At 37.4% G+C, this 16,012-nt stretch overlaps 1 protein-coding gene across 4 annotated transcripts in view; it reads left to right on the plus strand.

Moving 5' to 3' along the window:
- BTRC (beta-transducin repeat containing E3 ubiquitin protein ligase) overlaps positions 1 to 16,012 on the plus strand; it is a 168,371-nt gene that overhangs the window by 140,126 nt on the left and 12,233 nt on the right. For all 4 annotated transcript variants that reach the window (XM_008581994.1, XM_008581996.1, XM_008581997.1 and 1 more), the window contains 8 exons: positions 2,107 to 2,293; positions 6,781 to 6,877; positions 7,522 to 7,659; positions 8,125 to 8,243; positions 9,913 to 10,162; positions 10,642 to 10,760; positions 11,962 to 12,072; positions 13,494 to 13,572. In XM_008581994.1, the coding sequence (XP_008580216.1) occupies positions 2,107 to 2,293; positions 6,781 to 6,877; positions 7,522 to 7,659; positions 8,125 to 8,243; positions 9,913 to 10,162; positions 10,642 to 10,760; positions 11,962 to 12,072; positions 13,494 to 13,572 (1,100 nt within the window). The remainder of the gene's footprint in view (positions 1 to 2,106; positions 2,294 to 6,780; positions 6,878 to 7,521; positions 7,660 to 8,124; positions 8,244 to 9,912; positions 10,163 to 10,641; positions 10,761 to 11,961; positions 12,073 to 13,493; positions 13,573 to 16,012) is intronic.

The raw sequence follows: 16,012 nt of genomic DNA on the forward strand, positions 1-16,012 counted from the left end.
GGTGGCACTCCCACCGAGGGTTCGGATCCCACATACAGACCGGTTCCCGCTCACTGGCTGAGCGAGGTGCGGGCGCAACGCCGAGGGTTGCGATCCATTGCCGGTCACGAAAAAAAAAGACAAAAAGGAAAAAAATAAAAAATAAAAATAAATAAATTGCACTTTAAGACAAAAGAAATGCCTTATCTTAGAAATAACCACCTTAAAACTGAATTTTACCTATATATTTTGCTAAATAGATTTTTGCCCCCTCTTTTCTCATTGGATTTTGTTTTAGCCAGAGGCAATTTTCTTTGTACAAACAATCTGTGTGTACCTCATTACTGTGTTCTCCCCAATCACTGAGACATGCTACTATCTCAAGTTTATAACCACTAGGAATTGAACAGGGGTTGATTAGACCTGTGTATCCTTTGCCTAAAACTGATCCCTAGTCGGTATCTGCTGACCACTCTATGAGGTATTAAATCATCGTTCTAATGCTTTACAGCCATTTAAACTTATAAACCTACACCATCTGGCTACGTTTACTAAACCAAACTACTTCAGAAAATGCCTGTAATCCATTAATGTAATGGGTTTGTTTAGAGTGTTAGGTGAAATTACTTCCAAAGACTTATTATAGGTACATAGTGAATGATCAGGAGCAATTTGATGGCAGCCATTAAAAACACAGGAATGCATTTTGGAAACTTCTGATGGTATAGAAAGTTTCAATATAAAGATTCAGGAATTGTACCATCACTGTATTTTGAAGAATTAATTATTATATCTTTAATTGGCTTATAGTCATGTTCCTTTAATAAGAATTAGATGATGGATGCCTCCATCTGCTTATGCTTAAATATGAACATGCGATGCCAGCCAAACAAGATCCACTTAATGCTTTCTTTCCCAAGTCTGCTGAAAAATATGACTGCTGTCCTTACAATTTTTATAATTGGAATAATGTTTAAGCACTTGAATTGTTGTTAATGGTGTCCAACTGTGTTTCTGTGTGATTCAGGGGAAAGGCATAAAATGAAATGTGGTATTCTCTTTCCTACTTTGTTAAATTTGTGCCTATAGGAGTCAGAGTATGAAGGAATTCTTCTGAAATATTTAAGTCTTTCAAAATCCTCTGATATGTAACCCATAAAGAGAAATAATTCTGAGTGTTTTTGTTTCACTTGTGAACTTAGAACAACAGCCAAAAGAAGGTTTATTAGTGGGATGATCCTATTTTATTGGGTCTTTTCCCCTGGGGCCTCAGTACAGATTTGGGTGATAGTGAACTTTAAATGGGAAGCCCATCTGGTTTACACAGCACAACCGTCTACTCTCCACTCTTTTCCTCTGCACATCCTACAAAATATTCTCTGAAATGCTAACCAAGTTATCTATTTTTTTCATTTTTGGTCAACTGTCATTTAGGTTTTATAGTAGCAGCTATTCTCAAATACAAGCTTTCGTGTTGTTTTTTTTTTTTTTTTAAACATCTGAAATTAAACTCATCCTTGAACTTGAACATACCTCTTTGTTTTTCCTTGTGGGATGTTCCTACACCAGTCTGTACTTCCTTCTTCTCTGCTTTTTGCATGCCCAAAATTCTATAACCCAGCACATTCTGACTTAGTGCCTCTCCCCCAGTACATTTAAAGGCTATTTCTTTTACTGAACTGCTTTAGAACTACAGCAGTAATAGAAACAAAATGAGAAATGGACCTAATATAGAGATTTGGGGGGGTCTGAATCACACAGTTTGAGATGTCATCCACAGAACATCCCCTAGTGCTGAAATCCATATAGATAGATGTGAATTGTTTTCTGGAATCCTTTTTATTTTTAATGTCTTGGGGGGTTTGCTGGTTGTTAGCTTTAAGTTCCTTATCTAAAGGAAGATGGAAAATACTGTTCATTTCTATAACCTAATGGAAAAATTATTGACACTCATTTTACCCAAGCCCCTGTTAGAAAAAAACTGGACAACACTAGGGACGGGACAATGATGTGCCTTCATAGCAGAATAAATGCTGTTATGTTTTAGAGGACCTAAATTTTTTTTTTGTAAAAAATCATTCACTACGCTCTATGTTCTTTTTCTTTGCCTCTTACCCCCACCATAAGCTCGGGGTTTGGATCATATTGCTGAGAACATTCTGTCATACCTGGATGCCAAATCACTATGTGCTGCTGAACTTGTGTGCAAGGAATGGTACCGAGTGACATCTGATGGCATGTTATGGAAGAAGCTCATTGAGAGAATGGTCAGGACAGATTCTCTGTGGAGAGGCCTGGCAGAACGAAGAGGGTGGTGAGACTTCTAACTTTTTTACTATTATAGAGCTTCAGGACTTGGCCATTCAGAGTCATTGGAAGACTGCTGGTGGCCAGAGAGACCACTTTTCATTTAATATAGAGATTTTGCTGATTTGTAGATAGAAATGTAAAGGAGAATAGTTTGTTCTTAGCAACTCAGCAGTTTTTCTTCTCACCAATCACTCATAAAATGACATGATATTGTGTTAATATTGCTTTTCAAAAAATAATGAAAAACTATTGTCTAAAGCATTGTTTTCTGGGCAGAAATTGGTATCTTGCAAAAGGGCTGATGGGCAATTTATAAGGCAAGTTGATGACTTTGAATCACATAGAAACCATCAGATCCATCTTTCCCCTAAAATAATTCAGGACAAAGGTCTGGCTGGTTAGCTCAGTTGGTTAGAGTACAGTGTTGTAACACCAAGGTCAAGGTTTTGGATCCCCGTACCAGCTAACTGACAAAAAAAAAAAATAATAATAATAATCCAGGACAAAGTGTTAATAATAAAAAATAATAATAATAATCCAGGACAAAGTGTTTTCTTCTTCAGTCCACACCTCAGGTATTTTATCACCTTTGTAATCAAAGATTATTTTTTATGCCCAACTAGAATAAGAACTCTAGAAATCTGAAAAAATGAAAAATTAAGTTTAGCATAAGTCATTGTTTCTTCTTAAGACTTATATTTTTTCAAGACTTTCTCAAGATTCCCTAAGGCATTATATAGTTAGGAGCCTAAGAGACTTCGCCAATTTGCTGTTTTCTTAACATAAGGGCACCATTTCATCAAAACTTCTGGAAGATTTCTTTCTTTATATAATTTTCTCTCAGAGTATGTCTCTAGAATGTCACTGTAAAAAAGATTTATTTATGAATAGTTCAGAAATAAAATAAAGATGACATTATTTTAGTTGATAGAAAAAATGATAATATGCATATGCGTGCTCAATGATATCCTTTCAGATTATTTTATGAATTATTTATCTTACATCATAAAGAGATACAGAACAGTTAAGAATGGAGGTTACTTATAAAAGATAAATATTCATACGGATCAGCTTTCCTTAGAATTTTAATAAAAATATAGTTGGTTCCCTTGCTTTTTGTGTGTCTTTGAAATTTATTAAGACATAATAAATATAATTACCTCTAAATATTATACCAAGTGCTTCAGAGATTTTAGGCTATTAGGCTAAAATCTAATGTTAATTAGGCTATTAGGAATACTTTTTAAATTTCTTTCTTAAATTCAGTTAAAGGAACCAAATACCAGGGAATTTCTTTAGCTATGTAACAGTTGCATAAATAAAATAATATTATTATTTTTTTCTTCCCAAATATATTTTTTTATTCTCACTTATTTCATTGTGTAGAAAAATAGAAACCTTATTTTTTATAACCAACTTCATACTTCGGAAATAAATTCTTTAATGGCATAACAAAGCAAATAAGTATATAATTACATGACATTCAGATTTCATCATTCTGCTTAGAGTGCCAGAACCAGCCTTAGAAATAGAATAGGGATTTGCTTACATGGAAAATTTAGGGCAGCTGGAAAGATTTCTCTACCCCTCTGAAGTAAAGGAAAGAAAAGAAACTCCCCTCCAAATAACTCCTGACCTGAAATTTCAGTTATAGAGATTCATTCCCTTAGCCATAAAGATTTATTCCCTGTTAAAATACACTTTTGTTCCCATTTGTACTGTAAATGACAGTAAACCTTCATCAGACATTGGGAGTTTACTAAGTCCTTTTTTGAAGGTAGGGAGAACAAGCAGTAAGTGGGCAGTTCTTGGCAAATGGATATGAAAATGCCGAAGGTAAAAGTAGGCTCCCCTTTGCTTAGGGTTAGCACTAAACAGCAAGATCTGTTAAGTTAGTTACAAAGAAAAAAACAAATAATATCATTAAAAAATGGGTTTGGGGCCTTTTAAAAAAAGGTATATGAAGGTATAGCTGAGAAATAGAAATAGTTCAGGATCCAGAACTAATTACTACTCTTCCCACTGTCTCTTCAATCACATAAACCCATTCCTACTCTTTTGAGTATCCTTCAAAGTTCTGACTATATTCTATTATCTTTGGCCACATTTATCCTCCCAACTTGTCATAGCCCTATGAAATTACACATACTTGTCCACCCCAAGCAGACCTCCTGCAGTATGCCGTTGACTTTACTGTTGCTACTTCTGTTTTTACATGTCACCTTTCTTCCTGTGTTGCCCTCCCCTTACTTCTTGAAAAATTCAATCTGTTATCAGTTTCTCATTTTCTTATTTCAAATTGTCTTTATCAAGCCCACTATGTCAATAAATTCTTTCTGTTATACTTTTCCCTATATGCTATCTTTGAAAGTTTCTTACATTTCTTCCAACCTAAAATAAGTAGGTAAATACAGTTTTCTTATAAAGCTTTGGGTCTCTAAGATTTAACTTCCACTTTGCTGTTGTATTTTATGTCTAGATGGATTTAGCAGTCCACCCCTAGGAGATGAACTCTTGTTTTCTCTCTTGAATAATATTGAATATGCTTTGTCTACTCAGTAATGATAACTCTTAAAAGTATAAGGAAAGACCACTTGGGTAAAGTCCATTTTTTAAATCAGCAGATCACATTTTATGATAATATTCTAAATTTAATATTTAACATTTGTCATATACTCACATTCTCATAAGTGCTAGGCATTTCACATAGAAGTAGTCCTTTGTCAAAGAGCTTCCATCATAAAAGGTTTTGACTTAAAAACACAGATAAAGACTGAAAGACAGCTTTCAACACCTAGCCACTCCTTTTTGTAGCAACTTTGATTTGAAGAATTCAGATACTTTAGCAAGGCATGGTAAATGCAGTGGGGTAGAAAACAAGATCAGAAGTTTTTATAAGTTCACTTTCCTTAGGATGTAGAGATAGTATCATTGCACTCAAAGAAAATCCTGGAGTGCCTGTATACAGTTGCCACAGATTAAAAGGAGGACAGGAGTCTCGGAAATGGTGGGCTTGAGAAACCAAGTAATTATGAGTGTAGGTTATGGAGTCAGACTAAAATCTTCATTCAGAGTCTATTATTTGGCTGCAACGTGTTTATAGAATAAGATTGTTTAGGGAAGTGTACCTTTAATCCAGAATTATTTCATAATGTATCTTGTTTGCTCTTTCCTTTATTCTGGTATATCGTGTTTCATTAGCCCCTTTTAAAAAACTATTATTTTCGTTTCTCCATTGCAGATTTTCTTTTTTGTATTAATACAGAAGTCGGAGCCAGCTACCTTCCTGATAGGAAATTTTCTCAACTAATTTTCAAGGGGTATAATACAGAGAGGGCAGGGGAGAAGCACTCCTGGAGACATCAAACAATTAATTATATTGTAATGGAGCTACAGAGGGAGGAGTGGATGACTGGCCCAGAGAAAACATGATTTCTCTGGTGCCAGGATTACACTCAGAGGCATTTCTGCTTGTCTCCACTTTGCAAGGCACGGTGCCAGTGAGAACAGCAGTTAGTACACCCATAGTGGGGTTTACTAGCTTCCACACCGTGTTTGGTGGGTTCTTAACTTCAGGATGAGGAATTAAATTTTTTACCCAGCAGGAAGTGATTGCCATTTACTGATTTTTTTTTTGTAGCAAAAATCTAGCTTGGGATATGAGTATTCCAGAGATGTGCTGTCATAAGGAAGGAGATGCTAACAAATGTTGCTCTCTGGAATCAGGAAAGGCAGTAAAATGCATGTGTATATGTACATAGCCAGGAACACACCTGTGAAAGTCAATTTCATGCCTTAGACTTGAGAGCACAGTGCTCTTAGGCATTTCTTTTTATCTTCTTTTCTACCTGCTGCTGGACACTCCTGTGATCCCTTTGTTTTCTGTTGAAATGAACTGAATTGCTCCTTTTAAAGCATAGCGACACTGATCACCAGCAGCCTGGGTGACTGAGCAGCCAACACACCTTACCCCACACAAAAAGACTAGAAAAAGTGATCTCCATGACAAAGGCATTGCTGCTGCCCATGATGCTAAGCTCCACTAACAGTGGTATAGCTTTACTCGATGAAAAAAAAAGACTATGGGTCATTTGCTAATTCAAAGGAAAGAGTTACCATCACTAACAAAATATTCGAAAGATAAGGCCAACAAATCTATGCAGAAGTCTATAGCCAATAGATGAATTCTGATTATATGTATTCTGTTTCTGTATTGACCTTATATTCCTAAAGGCCTGGTACTCTGATGTCCTACACTGAAGATAATCATGTTTTACCCAAAAGCAAATCAGTGTTGGTTGAATTCCTCAGAGCCCAGAAAGTTACTCCCTGACACGGGACTCCTAAAATCAGGCTTAACTTCACACCTCTCCAGGCTAGTTATGGTGATTACATGGAATAGGAACTGTGAAAACACTCTGAAGAAATACGAAGCTCTTTGTTAATGCATAATGTTATGATTTTCATTGGGAAATATTTGTTGTTTTTTAGGGGACAGTATCTATTCAAAAACAAACCTCCTGATGGGAATGCACCACCCAACTCTTTTTATAGAGCACTTTATCCTAAAATTATACAAGACATTGAGGTAAGAATCTACATATTTGGTGTGTTTACCAAATGGTAGAGAAGCATCAGCATCCTTCAGTAACAGAATTGTTACAACAAACCCATTAAGGTGTATTGACATGGGTTAAAAATCAATCTCTTTACAAGTGAATGAGATAAATAAAATATAGTAAATTGGTGAAAGGTCTTTAAAGCTTTTAAAAATTGTTTACTGATAAATAGATAAGAGAGTGAGAGAAAATGAAGCTTTCGTACAATAGCAATGAGACTGTTAAAGTTGTACTGACAAGCCGATACTCAAATATCCTCTGAATTGAACCTCAATCAGAGTTCATTGGTAGGAATGGCTACCACATATATAAGAAGAGCACTGAACTCATAACTTCATGTAGTTTATAGCTTGCCCTCTCTTGTTGCAGATTTATTATTTAATTGAACGAGTTATATGCAGGCGAGTTCTAGAAAATAAATCTTTAATTACCTTGCAAATGTAAAAATATTGTGTAAATTTAGATAGTAGCTTTTTAAAAGCATATTTTAAGCCTTAAGTTCTCTACATCCCATAAAGTGAAGCATTGAGCCTTTGATTGCCATTAAAGTCAGAGAAGAATTTGGTTCTGGTCTTTTTCTAATTACTGCCTCTTTGCTATTCCTTCTTCCCAGACAATAGAATCTAACTGGAGATGTGGAAGACATAGTTTACAGAGAATCCACTGCCGAAGTGAAACAAGCAAAGGAGTTTACTGTTTACAATATGATGATCAGAAAATAGTAAGCGGCCTTCGAGACAACACAATCAAGGTGAGGTCTCTTCCGTTGCAGTAGTGTAGCAGAGGGAGCGAGGGTAACCATATTCATAAAGCAATCCAAAGGGTAACTTTAAGTGAGAATTTTAGATTATTTCCAGTCCCAAAGCCAAAATCATTTCCTTAAAGGACAGACATCTATCTGCTTCCCCCCAGAAGAACATATAAATGGATAGTCCTAGGGTTAAATTCTCTTCTTGAAGTGTTCTGAATGGGCTATTACTCTTTTGGCCCTCACATAATTATAGGCTACCCCTGTTCCTTAATGAAAAAGATAAAGTTTGCATTAGTACTGAAGCCACATATGTAGGTACTTAGCTATACCTATAGAAAAGTGTGCATTCCACACTACTCTGGACTTTGATTCTTTGTTGGGGGCATCAAACACATAATAGAACCAACAAGTCTCCACAGCACCCCATTATCATAGTGATCAAAAGGATCTTGTTTGCCATCCTAGATCTGGGATAAAAGCACATTGGAATGCAAGCGAATTCTCACAGGTCACACAGGTTCTGTCCTGTGTCTCCAGTATGACGAGAGGGTGATCATAACTGGATCATCGGATTCCACAGTCAGGTAGAAAATTTCAAATGCTCTTTTGAACTCTGAAACATTAGATCTGCTCTGTTCTTTGTCATAGATAGTAATTTTGTATGTATCTGCATGAACACAGTTCTGAAACTAAAGAAGAATAAACCGTCAGCTCCCCCATCATTTGTGTCAATCTAGAACTAGAAAATTTGATTTAGGAATGATTGAGGTAAGTTTACAGTTTTGCACATTTAAGGAACTACACATTGTTTTAATTTGGAGAATCATCCATTATAGAAACTTTTCTCATCTTTATGGTAAACATTGCATTCCTTACAAAAACCAAGTACCTCACAGGGGAATGACATGAATGGAATGAAGCCTTCCTTTCAGGTGGTTATAACTGTAGCGCAGGCATGCACTGTCTCCTTTAAAATGTGTACAGGAAAGCAAGCAGTACTCTCTCTTTGGCAGCCCCTCCCCTGCCGTCCCTGCAGTTTTTAATTGCAAGCTTCACTCAGGGAGGGTCCTTCAATTTCCAGAGGCGTTAGTGATTTGATGACACAGCCATTATGCTGCTGGAGTCCAGTGTAGTTTGAGTTCTGGGTACCAGCAGCACTGCTGGAAACCTCTTTCAGGAATTTCGCCTTTAGCTAAAGGATTTAGCAAACATAACGCATCAAAAGTAACTTTAAAAAAAAATTAGGAAAAAAAGCACTTAAGTGCATTGTTAGATTCTCTGAAGTTAAATGTTTACCATTCCAAGTTATCCTCTGTGAATAGAAAAGGCTGTTCCTGTTTCTTGTCTTTTGACTTAAAGGCATAGCAAACTTAGTCCTTGTAGTTACTGACATTTAACATTTATTGTTGTTTGTGGAGTGTCTCATGGAAGCTGAAACATTGTAGATGCTAACATTATTTATAGGATAAGGGGGGAAATGATTTTCTAAAAAAGGGGGTTAAATTGGAAAAAGGAAATGTTATAAAAGTCAAAGTAATTACACAAAAAATAAAATAAAATACATCATCACACAGAATTCTCACACTATCCAAGTGTCCCACACTGTTCTGTGAAGCCCATATATACTAATAAAGGGCTATTCTTGACTCTTTGAAGCACAGAAAGGGGGGCTTAGATTTAGAGTCTGAGTAATCTTGGCTTTTGACCTGTGTGGTGAAACCTAAGATCCAGTGTAATCAAATTCAAGTCCACATTACTAAGTCTGTGACAGAAGCATCTTGGCCTATGTCAGTTCTGGTTCCTGGGGGCTGTCAGTTGGATGGGCACTAATGCTGCTATAATTAATCAGATTCCCCACTTAGAATGTGTCTTATTAATGGTATCACATTGAATGTCAGAAGTTTAGTAATCATCTTGAAGTATGGCCAGATCACTAGGTGACGGTGGCTACTACCTCATCCCTGCCCTCCACAATTTGCCCACATTTCAAGCATTGTGTCTTTAGGACTTCACTCTGGCAGCACTCCACCCCCTTCCTTCTCCCACTCTCCCAGTCCAGCCCTTTCTCTAGCCACAGCTTCCCCATGGTTCATCCATCAGTACTGTATGCCTGAGCTCAACCTTAATGCTGCAAAAGAAGTGTAGGGATAGCACTTCCTATGAAAATATAGGGAGTGATTGGGAGCATGATGGTCAAATACGGGTAACAGATTTTAGCTTGAGCACCATCTAAATCTCAGATATCCCTTCCAGAGTGTGGGATGTAAATACAGGTGAAATGCTAAACACGTTGATTCACCATTGTGAAGCAGTTCTGCACTTGCGTTTCAATAATGGCATGATGGTGACCTGCTCCAAAGATCGTTCCATTGCTGTGTGGGATATGGCCTCCCCAACTGACATTACCCTCCGGAGGGTGCTGGTTGGACACCGAGCTGCTGTCAATGTTGTAGACTTTGATGACAAGTACATCGTTTCTGCATCCGGGGATAGAACTATAAAGGTAATAAGGTATTTTTCAGTAAGTCGCTAACTTAGAAGAGAGGAGTTCATGTGAAAATTTGATCAAGGGCAATTTCATATTTAAACATCACTGTAAAATAACTTAATATTTAATTAAGAGACTAGTCTAAGAGTAAAAAGGTAATGAGACAAGTTGTGTGACAATTCGGGCTAGATATTTTCTTCCTAGGTATAATGGTGAGTGTGAGAGGGACAGGGGTAAATTTAGGTTTAAGAAAATGTATCTGCAAGACCAGACTATAACCCTGTAAGAGTAAATCAATTCAAGGAATTGTCATGTGATAGCAGCCAGCTACAAATTAGCCCTATATTACCATGAATTAAACTTGTGTTTTGTTTTGTTTAAGAAGCTGACTTCCTCCTAGTGGTTCTGATTTCTGCTTCCCTAAGACTCCAGTTGCCATAGATTTTACCAATAAAAGTACCAAATCTACTGCTCAAAGCTGTTTTCTGTTTCAGGTATGGAACACAAGTACTTGTGAATTTGTAAGGACCTTAAATGGACACAAACGAGGCATTGCCTGTTTGCAGTACAGAGACAGGCTAGTAGTGAGTGGCTCATCTGACAACACTATCAGGTGAGCAGCAGCTGCCCTTTTCCCAGAAGGAAACAATATTATCCTCCCATCGTTATTTGTGCACAGATCATACACATCTTCAACTGTGTTATGTTTATACTTGAATGTTTTCCTTTCTGTAGCTTCTTACAGAGAGGCAGCACAACAAAGCCTTTTGTTATGTGTTTCCTTCCTGTAGTAGTTTTATCACCAGATAGACCTATTTCAAAGATACTGCTATTCATTGAGGAAGTGAACAAGAAAGAGGTAGATGGAGGTTGAAGGCCCTTCTTTTTAAAGTTTTCCTGTCTACAGTTAAAAAGAGGTAATAAATAACTAAGGCCTTTTCTCATTGCCACTTGTTAAAAAAAGAAAAGAAAAAAGATTTGTTTCCCTACTAGAAATTGTGCAGTTTTGTCTTAGCATTACACAATAGGCCAGAGCTTCCTGTCTTTGAAGTTAGGAAGATTCCACAAGTTGAAGTACTTTTTGGTGTTTTTCCTTCACAAAGATGAATGACACAGATATGATTAGCATTTGGAGGAGTTACTCATCTTCTCCCTTCCTAATACTAAATACTAAGTGAGTACTTAGTGAAATACTAAGAGGATGAAAAGGACACTAAAAAAAACAACAGACTGAGCTACTTTTATATCTAAGAAAGTCACCATGAAATTATCATTTCTAAAAATTGAATTGGTCTGAAGCATACAATTTTAAAAATTAGTATATGAAAGTTTTTGAGAACTGACTTTGCATTTCCATGATATGAGAAAGACTATCCTGGGCAGTGAGAAAAAAGCGTAGTGTTGTCAGTACCAAGGGTAGAGATGCTTTGTGAGGGCAGGACATCACTAACACTCTGCCTGTCATTCATATCAGTGACTTCCAGAAGCATTACTTTCTTGGCTTGGTCATTTCCTTCCCAGGCAATGATGTGTATCAAATTCATCCTTTTTATGCCTGGGAGAACCTGGTTACAGAATTATATAAAGCACTGTGCTTTGGAAATACATATTGTGTTTGAACTTAAATCATAAATTTTTTCTGCCTGGGTTATACGGTGGAGAGGAAATAAATTATATTGAACGCAATACATTTTTGTGTGGGTGGTGATTGATTTTATTTTTGTGGGTTTTTAAAAGACAAAGTATATTATTATAACATTCCAGGCTTAAAAAAAATACATAAAAATTCACTTGACTCAATTTTTTCCTTCCAGATTATGGGACATAGAATGTGGTGCATGTTTACGAGTGTTAGAAGGACATGAGGAGTTGGTGCGTTGTATTCGATTTGATAACAAGAGGATAGTCAGTGGAGCCTATGATGGGTGAGTTTGCTAACATGGCTTTAAAAAAATTTCTCATCTTAATCCCACCCAGTTTATGATGCTAAATATAACCTTTCTTTGTCTTTAAAAGCTTATAGATTTCAAAGAAAAGATCTGATATAATGTTTGTTTTGCCTAATCTATATATTCACCTCTTTTTGGTTAACTCCTTTCTAAAATATTCTTCCAATTATTTTGCACATGGTTTCATTAATATTTTGGCTATATGTCTCTTTTGCCCTGTAAAGCAAAGAGCCAGACAAACCCAGTATAACATAATATACGTGTAAAATGGTAACTTATTAATAAAACAGAAAAACTGAAAGGCATTATCTTTGGGGCTTAGTGTGGTAGGATCTTGAATTTTGATTTCTTTGATTTTGGTCTCTGTAAGTGGTTCCTAAAAGTACAGCTCTCTTGTCACTGCTTTTAGCATTTCAGTTATACTAAGTTCAGTAATCGTTATTCTCTTCAGTATGATTTCCAGTGGTTATGGAATTCATTCATGTTGTGAATGGATCCCATGTCCTGCAGTACTAACCACAGGGTAAACTCATAAAAAAAAAGTATTCATTTATGAAGGACTCTATCATTTCTTCTTGTCAAGGTGCCTGATTTTGGGGGGTGGAAGGCTGTACTTCAAATATTGGCAGCTTTCTCAATATCAGAAACTAGCTTACAACATTATCTTAGTTCATGAGCTAGCAATACTGATACATTAAGCCAACTCAAGCAGTAGGAAGTGTGGCTGACTTAATTCCTCTGATTCGAGTCAGCCGTCACTGTCATACCCTTGGGAAATTGCTCAGGGTGTGATGGTATGTTCCATCTGTATCAAGGTTATATTTTCTCATTGCCCTGGCTTTAATCTGTACCCACCTTTCTTGAGTTTTATCTGTTTTATACCTTGAGGAGACATGGCTTGTGGTGGATTTTTGAAAGGGCTAGACAACTGTTTCCTTATGTAAAGTCCAGAGCTCTTAAATAGACCCCAGTCCCCTGGTACATGTGACCCGGGCCTTTCTTAGAACTAACCAGAAAGAGGATGCCTCAGAGTTGTAGATTTCTTGGTGTGAGTAGTCTCTTATCAAGAGGTCTAATCTCTAAGATCTCCTCTTGGCCCCAAAGTATGGTATCACTTCACCATTAACTATCTTCAGTTTGGTTAAAGCTAACCTGTTTCTCATTTTTAGGTTAATCACGTACATTTTCCCCTGTTAAGACCAGTAACTTCTACCCAAGAATGAATACATGAACCAAGTCTCCAAAACATAAAAGCTTATATATATTCCTGTGAGCTGGATTTATCGTATAAACCATATTCACCATTCATATTTATTGCCATGATTTTTTGCTCTTTTTCCCTGTGTTCCCTTACTTTTGCTTTTAACTGAGATTTTTGTCCCCTTTTTGATCTTTAGAAAAATTAAAGTATGGGATCTTGTGGCTGCTTTGGACCCCCGTGCTCCTGCAGGGACTCTCTGTTTACGGACCCTTGTGGTAAGAGATTTGTTGTTTGAGAGGGTTGGAGAGCAGGTAGGGCAAGAAATTAAACATTGGTGTGCTGTGGAATACAGTTCTGGATTTGATAGTTAGAACTGCACAAAACCTACTAAGTGGAAAGGCAACTGATATGTGACAGTAAAATATGTTCATATAGTACCTTTCATCCAAAAGTGCTTTAGAGGGCCGGCCCGGCGGCGCACTGGAGAGTGCGCCACTTGGGAGCGCGGTGGCCCTCCCACCGAGGGTTCGGATCCCATGTGGAGACCAGTTCCCGCTCACTGGCTGAGCATGGTGCAGGCGCAACACCGAGAGTTGCGATCCCGCTACCGGTCAGCAAAAAAGACAAAAAGGGGGAAAAAAAAAAGTGCTTTAGAGACTATAGATGAAGAGGAACATAGCAGCTGTTTAACAGCTGCGCAGCAACTCTACACAATAGTTTAGTACAGGAAGTGAATAAGAATTCTGTATCCACCAGAAACAGCAGGGGCTACTAAGGGAAAGAGAATATAATTACTCAAATTGGAACCTGTCCAGAATCTGAGGAGCTGCACACCTGTGCCTGCAAAAAGTGCCCTGGAAATCTGCGTGAACCCCCTGGTCAGCCCCTTAGTTCTGCATCCTATTCAAGAGATGGTGCCTCCAGCAACTTGAATCCCATCTTTTTTATTCCCCATCTAACCCCTTGTCTAATTATCTTGACACTTCGGGGAAAGAAGTGAGTCAAAAGGAGGAATGTCACCTTCAGACGCACTAAATTCTTTATTATGTTGTTAGACATAGGCCTGGAGTGGTAAATGCTACTTCCATTAGAAGAAGGAGATTAAGTGGGGCAGCAGGGTGGACAGAATCTTCTGCACAACTCAGGAAAAAGATGAGAGCAAGCATCTGAAACCCAGTGATTTAAATCCTGGCTCAACATTTAGGTGGCCTTTGCATTGAAGAAGAGAGAAGGTTGCATTTCCTTGTCTTGTTGGATTTAAAGCTCATTCTTTCAGCACCAGACATGCTTTACCTGCATGTTTCACATGTCTTTTAAAATGTGTACTTTCATCCATTTACAATTAATCCAAGTCTGGTTTTTGAGGCATAATTTACATGCAGGAAAATTTACCCCTTAATTTTTAGTGTATTTCTGTGAACTTTGCAGTTTTGTAAGCACCATTGCAGTCAAGATCTAGAACATTTCCATGATCCCTAAAAGTTCTCTGCTTATGCTCCTTCATGTCAATATACTCCCACCACCACCACCCAGCAACTGCTAGCAACTGTTCATATGATTTCTGTCCCTATATTTTTGCTTTCTTATGAATGTCATATAAATCATACAGATTTATTCCATTGTGTAGATGGATGAACCAGTTTATTCATCACCAGTTTAAAGACATTTGGAATGTTTCTAGTTTTTGTCAATCCTGAGTAAAGCCACTGAAAGCATTCTTGTATAGGCTTTTCTATGTCCACGCTGTTTTGATTCCTCATGAATATCTAGGAGTATAATTTCTGGATCCTATGTTAAGTGTATGTTTAATTACTTCACATTTTGGCATTTTGAAATTTTGCAATATGCAAGGCATTTTGCAATATGCAAGGCATTTTGCATTTTCACTAACAATGAATGAGAATTCCATTCTTCCATGTCCTTGCCAGGACTTGGTATTGTCAGTATTTTTAAAAATTACAGCCATTTGGGAGGGGGGAGGGAAAAAAAAAATTACAGCCATTTAAGCGAATGTATAGTGATATCTCATTCTAGTTGTGATTTGCATTTCGGTGATAACTAATGAGGTTGAACATCTTTTCATATGCTTATCTTTTTTATGAAGTATATGTTCAGATCTTGTGATCATTTTACTTATTGAGTTGTTTTTTAAAACAGATTTTTAAAAATTCCCTTTCAAGGGCCGGTCCGGTGGCGCACTGGAGAGTGTGCTGCTTGGGAGTGCGGCGGCGCTCCCGCTGAGGGTTCGGATCCCATGTGGAGACCGGTTCCCGCTCACTGGCTGAGCGCGGTGCGGGCGCAACACTGAGGGTTGCGATCCTGTTGCCAGTCCCTGGTGCGGGCGCAACACCGAGGGTTGCGATCCCGTTACCGGTCAGTAAAAAAGACAAAAAGGAAAAAAAAAATTCCCTTTCAAGAAAAATTAAAACAGATTTATTGAGATACAATTGGCATACAATAAAGTGAACTTACTGAAACTGGGCAATCTAGTAAATTTTGACATATGTACTATACCAGTGAATCCACAGGTAATGAAGATATTCTGAGGCCCCTTGATAATCCCTCCTTCCCATCCCATTCCATCCCACCTTCCCCTGCCATAATCACCAGGCAACCACTGATCTGCTTTCTGTCAACATTGGTTAGTTTGCATCTTCTCAGGTTTTATAAAAATGGAATCATACAGTATATACTCTTTTTTGCCTCTTTTCACTA

This window comes from Galeopterus variegatus, unplaced genomic scaffold (assembly GCF_000696425.1).
Source record: "Galeopterus variegatus unplaced genomic scaffold, G_variegatus-3.0.2 Scaffold2501, whole genome shotgun sequence".
Taxonomy (NCBI): Eukaryota; Metazoa; Chordata; class Mammalia; order Dermoptera; family Cynocephalidae; genus Galeopterus; species Galeopterus variegatus.